This window comes from Parus major, chromosome 26 (genome assembly GCF_001522545.3).
Source record: "Parus major isolate Abel chromosome 26, Parus_major1.1, whole genome shotgun sequence".
Lineage (NCBI taxonomy): Eukaryota > Metazoa > Chordata > Aves > Passeriformes > Paridae > Parus > Parus major.
Genome location: NC_031795.1, coordinates 5300910 through 5307468, shown reverse-complemented (window position 1 = coordinate 5307468; position 6559 = coordinate 5300910). Strand labels below are relative to the sequence as shown.

At 50.1% G+C, this 6559-nt stretch overlaps 1 protein-coding gene across 1 annotated transcript in view; it reads right to left on the bottom strand.

Annotated features, from left to right (window-relative positions):
- CR2 (complement C3d receptor 2) overlaps positions 1 to 6559 on the bottom strand; it is a 28396-nt gene that overhangs the window by 20741 nt on the left and 1096 nt on the right. Inside the window, exons 2-15 of the mRNA XM_033519857.1 lie at positions 6089 to 6280; positions 5344 to 5535; positions 5040 to 5136; positions 4786 to 4871; positions 4348 to 4542; positions 3490 to 3549; positions 3364 to 3390; positions 3194 to 3257; positions 2924 to 3034; positions 2511 to 2801; positions 2193 to 2288; positions 1834 to 1929; positions 1449 to 1605; positions 661 to 871 (exon numbers count right to left, since the gene is read on the bottom strand). Coding sequence (XP_033375748.1) covers positions 661 to 871; positions 1449 to 1605; positions 1834 to 1929; positions 2193 to 2288; positions 2511 to 2801; positions 2924 to 3034; positions 3194 to 3257; positions 3364 to 3390; positions 3490 to 3549; positions 4348 to 4542; positions 4786 to 4871; positions 5040 to 5136; positions 5344 to 5535; positions 6089 to 6280 — 1875 coding nt within the window. The remainder of the gene's footprint in view (positions 1 to 660; positions 872 to 1448; positions 1606 to 1833; positions 1930 to 2192; positions 2289 to 2510; positions 2802 to 2923; positions 3035 to 3193; positions 3258 to 3363; positions 3391 to 3489; positions 3550 to 4347; positions 4543 to 4785; positions 4872 to 5039; positions 5137 to 5343; positions 5536 to 6088; positions 6281 to 6559) is intronic.

Sequence of the window (6559 nt, the reverse complement as noted above, 5' to 3'; positions counted from 1 at the left end):
ATTTAAATTAAATTAAATTAAATTAAATTGAATTAATCTAATTAATTATTTTATTATTTATCAATTATTAGTTAATTTAATTAGTAATCAAATACGAAATTAACCCCAGAGCCAGGATACCGATATTCCTTATTTTACATTCCTTTTATTTATAAAACAGTTTTACTATAAATACTGTAAATTTTGCACTTTCATCTGCACACTAGGACAAGCACCTCATTTAAAAAAATAAAGCAGTTCAAGAGGTACAAATAAATCTCATAAGATTGTGCAAAGAGGAAATTCTTTTCCCAGCTCAAAGAAACGTTTACTGACTTTTTAACATCTCGCTTTAAGAGCTGCAAAAATACTTTATTCATACAAAAATAAACAAAGAAGTGGGCATTAAAAGTGGGCATAAAAGTGTTTTTTCTGCTTCGTTGCCAGCTCAGGTGGAGTTGGAGTTTTGATTTCAGGTCCTTTTATTGCACTGAGAACCGAACCCCTGCCAGCGCCAGGGATCGGGGCTGGAGCTCCCCTCCCTCCTCAGCTCCTGGGTTTATCCTGCAGAGGGAAACAGGAGGGGGTCAGGGGGAGCCCCTGGGCCTGGGGAGGGTTTTTGGAGCCCCCTCCCCTCCCCAGGGAGCTGGGGGTGTTTGGGGGGTCCCGTCCGGGTCCTACCTGCGGCCGCCAGGTGTGGGGGCTGCACAGGTGAGCGTGGCTGGGCACCGAGCACACGGGACAGACGTGGCAGCCGGGGCTCTGCACAGGGACCAGGTGGCTCAGGGTGTCCTCCCCGGCCAGGGGACACACGGGGCTGCTGGCTGTGTCCCCGTGGACAAGGGACAGCAGCTGCCAGTCCATGCAGGGAGGGCAGACTGGGCGCTGTGGGCTGTGGGAGAGAGGTGAGGGTGAGCCCTGACAGGACCTGCCGCTCTCCAAACCACCCTGCCCGGGCTCCAGCACCCACAAAAGCTGCTTTCCTTCACAACTTCCCTTTTTAAATTGAAATAAACAATGATTCAAGAATGCAGAGCTGGACCAGCTCCCCCAGGTTTGGGCTCACAGCCAGTGGCACAGGCACTCACAGGAATAAATGGAAAAACCCCGAAACAAATGCAGCAGAGAGGAGTTCACACTCCCTGAAGCCAAAGCAAGCAGATGCACATGGCCAAACCGTGTTTATCTTGTTTCTCATAAGAATTTGACTGTTAAGGAAGCTTTGCTGGCCTGAGAGAGCACCAGACTTGCATGGGCGAGGGTGAGGAGATAAATAAATGAATAAATAAATAAATAAATAAATAAGAGCAGTTATATAAATAAATATATTTTATATAGGTAATATAAATATTATATATAAAAATATAAATATAAATATAAATATAAATATAAATATAAATATAAATATAAATATAAATATAAATATAAATAATTTATATAAGTAATATAAATAAACTGAGCAGTTTTACCTTATCACTGCTCTGGCCCAAAACCTCCTCGCCACAAGCAAATGACCCACAGGCACAGGAGGGAAAAGCACAGGGCAGTGGGTGAAAAGAGGCTCCCACTGCAGGGTTCTTAAAAGCAGAGCTCCAAAGAACACGAGGCCGAGCCAGGTGAGCACAGCTGAGGAGCACAGGCACAGAAACCCCACTGTGTTTTATTATCTGAATAAAGCTCTCCCATTTTCACATCTCTGCTTGAGCAGGCACCACGCTCCCACCCTAACACAGGGCTAGGAGCATCCAGCTCCCACCTATTCTTGTTTCAAGTGAAGCAGAGAGGTGTCAGTTTGGAGGGCACTGGGCACACCCTGCAGTGCTGAGAGGAGCTGCCTGCCCTGGCCACACTCACCGCTCGTCCTGCCAGTCCCCCGGTGTCACAGCCCTGCTGCCACCCTGGCCAGTGTGGGCACGGAGCCAGCTCTCACAGATGGGACAGATGTGCTCACTGTGGAGAGGAACCACTCAGGATGTGCACTGAGAGCGTGGCTGTGCCTGCCAGGCCACGTTTCTGGGGCTTGGAACAACCTGGGATAGTGGAAGGTGTCTCTGCCTATGTCAGGGGCTGGGAATGAGATGAGTTTTGAGGTCCCTTCCACCCCAAACCATTCTGGGATTCTCTGATGAACACAGTTCTACCCTGATGTGAAATTTGCTGATTTTTGTCCAGGCCCACCATGGCTTTTGGGTGTTTTTAGGTGGAAGACTGACCTTTGGTGGTCCCTGGGCTGCTCTGCCTCACTCCACCACAGAGCAGCTTCTTCTGTGCCATTTCCCCTCAGCACATCCCCAGCTTTGGCAGGAGAGCTGAACACAGAGAGAGGACAACCTGAGCGTGTGGCTTTCCAAAAACACCAGCTGCCCGACACAGCCACTGCTCCCTAAATATCAAATCCTTGCTCCTGATAAAACAGGAATTCCAGCTGCAAAACTCACTTTATCCACATCAAGATGCTCCCTCCCCCTTTGCCATTGTTTTGCAGGGGTGTGTGGAGGGGAGAAGGAGCGAGCTCCTGTTGGGGGCTGTACCTGGTGCCTGCTGGGCTCTGCCTGTCCCCATCACCGATGCTGGGGACCGAGTAGGTGCGGGGTTTTTGGGGCTGGGAGCTCAGCCAGTCCTGGCAGACGGTGCAGCCGGGGCGTGTGGGCTCTGAGAGAGGGGCCAGGTCACTGTGGAGCTGCTCCTCACAGCTGGGGCACACGTGGCAGTTCCCTGCGTGGCTGTGGATGAGAGAGACGGGGGAAATCCATCCAGAGAGCAGCCAGCAAAACCCAAACCCTCCTGTGAAACACCCTCGGGACAGCAGTGTGTTCATCGTGCTGTGGGAAAGTCAAAACCTGCTCCAAGGTGTTCTCCACAGGTGAGCTCAGCAGCAGTGACACCCCTGGCTATTGGCAGAAGTCTGGCAGCGGTTTTTGGGCAGGTGAATGAGGAAACCTACCAAAAATAGGAATTCCAGGGCTTGGGCTGCTTCTTCTCATCTGTAACCTCCAGGTGCATGGCTGCATCCCTTCCCTTCATCTCGCGCTTTTGTAAATTCACATTATAAGAGCTGAAGAGACAGAAAGGAGGAAATTTGTACAATAAAAAGAAACTTAGCAACATGGAAAAATCCTGCTAACCATGCAAATATCCTGAAGGTACAGGGCTTGAAAAGAAAAATCCACTTATCCCCAGGGAAAGTCACAATTTACAAGGGACAATCACTTACTGCTTTTCACTCTCTTTCCGGCTCATGATGACCCCAGCAAGAAGTCCAAGGACTACTGGGGGAACTGACAAAGAAGAGAAAGGGAGAGTGAAATCAACCTTTGACTTCAGGTCTTTAACAGCAAACAGCTTTGGGGTAGGAAAATACATTTTGGATTTTATGCTCCTTACCAATGCAGCTTGGAATCAGGATGCTTGCTGGGGAGGAAAATAATAAAATGGATGTTAAAAATATGAAGCACAAAATGTGATGCAATTACAGCAATTAACAGGATTTCTAAGTAATGGAGCTCTTACCAAGCCAGTAAGGATTCTCTTCTGAGGTTTTGGTTTGGTTTGTCTCTGCTGTGGTTTTAACTAGGGAGAGACAAAGGAAAAGCGCTCAAAATGTTATTTTAGCTGGTGCTGAACTTGTACATAATATATAAAGTAGTTCAGAGAGGAGTAAACATCACATGGGCAGGTGACATGTGCAGCTCAGGTTGTGGCAGGGGCTTCTGTGCCCCTCCAGGCTTTAAGGACAGAAGGGATTCTGCTGTTCCACCTGGATTTATTGCCTGGGTGTTATTGGACACGCGACATAAATCCCTTCTAAGTTCCCTCCGCCAGCTCTGCAGTCACTGACACATTTCACACCCTGTTCATTACATTTCTGCCTGTTCCTCTTGAAAGGAAAATGTAAAACCACGTCTGGCTCTGCTCCCGGTGTTCCTCAGCAGAGCCTGGCACCTTGCAGAGCAGATGCTGCTCCCCTGGAAACAAACCCTACGGAATGCCCGTGCAGGGTGGAATTAGGAGCAATTATCAGCCCAGCAGGAGCAGAGTGCTGGGGAAGGGGATGATCGTGAGGACGGGATGATTGTGAGGAGGGGATGATTGTGAGGAGGGGATGATTGTGAGGAGGGGATGATCGTGAGGAGGGGATGATCTTGAGGAGGGGATGATCGTGAGGAGGGGATGATTGTGAGGAGGAGATGATGGTGAGGAGGGGATGATGGTGAGGAGGGGATGATGGTGAGGAGGGGATGATGGTGAGGAGGGGATGATGGTGAGGAGGGGATGATTGTGAGGAGAGGATGATCGTGAGGAGAGGATGATCGTGAGGAGGGGATGATCGTGAGGAGGGGATGATCGTGAGGAGGGGATGATGCTCACCCCGGCAGGTGGGAGGGGCCCCGCTCCAGGTGCCGCTGTCCCCGCTGTCCGTGGTGCAGCGCAGGGTGTCCTGTCCCACCAGCTCCAGCCCCGGCTCACAGGTGTAGGTTGTGATGGAGCCGAACACAAACTCCTGCGAGCTGTTCCCGCTGTGCTGCCCGTGAGCAATGGATGGAGGAGGGGGACAGGAAATCACTGTGGGAGACAGAGAAAAGAACTCAGGAGGTGACCCCTGGGATGCTCTCAGCAGCCTGGGGGGACACTGTTCCTGTCAGGCCTTCACAGGCAGGAGGAACCAGTGATGTCCTGCCTTGTGACAGCAGCTCTCCCCTTGCAGAGATGCTGGCCTGACTTCACTTAGTGAAGTAAACCAAAAGTTCAGTGTTCTGAGTTGGAATATTTGGTTGTTCCAGTCGAGCACTGCACAACTTCACTCACCCTGACAAGCTGGAAGAGGACTCCAGACAGCTTTGCCTTCCTGCAGTAAACACTTGATGGAAGGTGATGCTCCCTCCAATCTGTACCTGCGGGGACAAAGGCACATCCCAAAATCCGCTTGTTGTCACCAACCAAGGCTGTGTCACCACAGAGGTGCTGAGGACTCTGAATGGGCAGAGCCCCATGTCCCAGTTTACACCCCAGTGACCCTGACCAGGCAACTGGGATGCAGTGGGCAGTGGCTTCACACTCACCCACGGTCACAAACCACATTGGCTGTTGCTCCCAGCTGATGATCTTTTGCCATAACTTGCCCATGTTCTGGATCGGCTGGAATACCACAAGATTTCTCTAAAAAAGAGTAAGATTGTCCTTAGGACAATATGAGACTGAAAATGAAATTAAAAACCCCACAGACTCGGTTTTCATGGCAGTATGGCAGTGTCAAATCAGGCATGATTTCATGTTAAATGTAATTGGAAAAGAGCAATTTAAAAATACAGATGTGGAACTTGGAATAGAGCCTTGGAGAAAATGAAATGACGTGGAGACACTCACTCTGACACAGTTCAGGAACTTCTGTCCACGTTAAGTTGTCCAAACAGGTGCTGGTGGGGGGCTGGTCTGTGGTGTTATCATGACTTGGGTGACAAATGTACCTCACCGTGGTATTAACGGCGTAAAAATTCTGCCTTTGATCTTGCGGTGATAACAAAGCAAATTTCACAGATGGTGGCCTGGGACAGCTGCCTGATCAGCACAGGAACAACCAAAATGTCCAGTTACACAGCAAAAGTAACAGAGTTTTGCTTTCAACTGTAAATATAATTCTGAGCAAAAATAACAATATTTTGCTTTCAGCTGTAAATATAAATCTGAGGGATAATGCACAAGACTCACTAAGAACATGGATACTCCAAACAGTGCCCTCCTCCCTGGCCACATCCACCGGGGAATTGTCTGAGCTGGGAAAGTGCAGCCACTTCTCACTGGAGAAGTTTCCAAATCCCCAAAGCCAAACCTCCCTCCGTGGTTAACCCTTTGGTCATTCAGTGCTCTGCCCCTGCAGTCCTTCCCCTTTCCCATGTGCTTCCCAAGCTGTTCCTCTGTTTTTCATCAACACTCAAGTGCCAGCCCATGGCGACAGCCTTGGTGGAGTGTAGGAAAAAGGGGCAGCAAGAGAAGTGTCCCAACCACTTCATCCTGTTGATGAGGAAAGCCCTGAGGCAGCAACTGCCAAAGCTGTGAGTGTTTCCACAAGCAGCCCACACCCTCCTTGTGTCAGAGAAAGGGAAACACTCACGGCCACAGAACTCTGGCAGGCTGGACCAGCGGGAGTTGGTCAGGCACTGGATGGTGTCGGAGAGAAAGGGGCGCTTGGTGTAACCCGGGACACAGCTGAAGGTCACGGTGGAGCCCACACTGAAGCTCTGCTGCTCTTTGGTGTCCCCCTGGGGCTCGGCGTGGCTGATATTTGGCAGCGGCCCGCAGTCCCCTGTGGGAAAATAAACGGGGATTTAGCAGGGCTCCTTCTGCTGCTTTTGGACACAGAAAGGGCACACCCAGAGCCTGTGAGAAAGGGTGGCACAGGGAGCAGGGCACACACAGGGGGCACACACAGGGACAGGGAGGTGGGGCACAGACAAAGAGCACACACTGGTGTGGATAACAGACACTGCTGTGGATAACACACACTGCCATGGATAACACACACTGCTGTGGATAACACACACTGCCATGGATAACACACACTGCCATGGATAACACACACTGC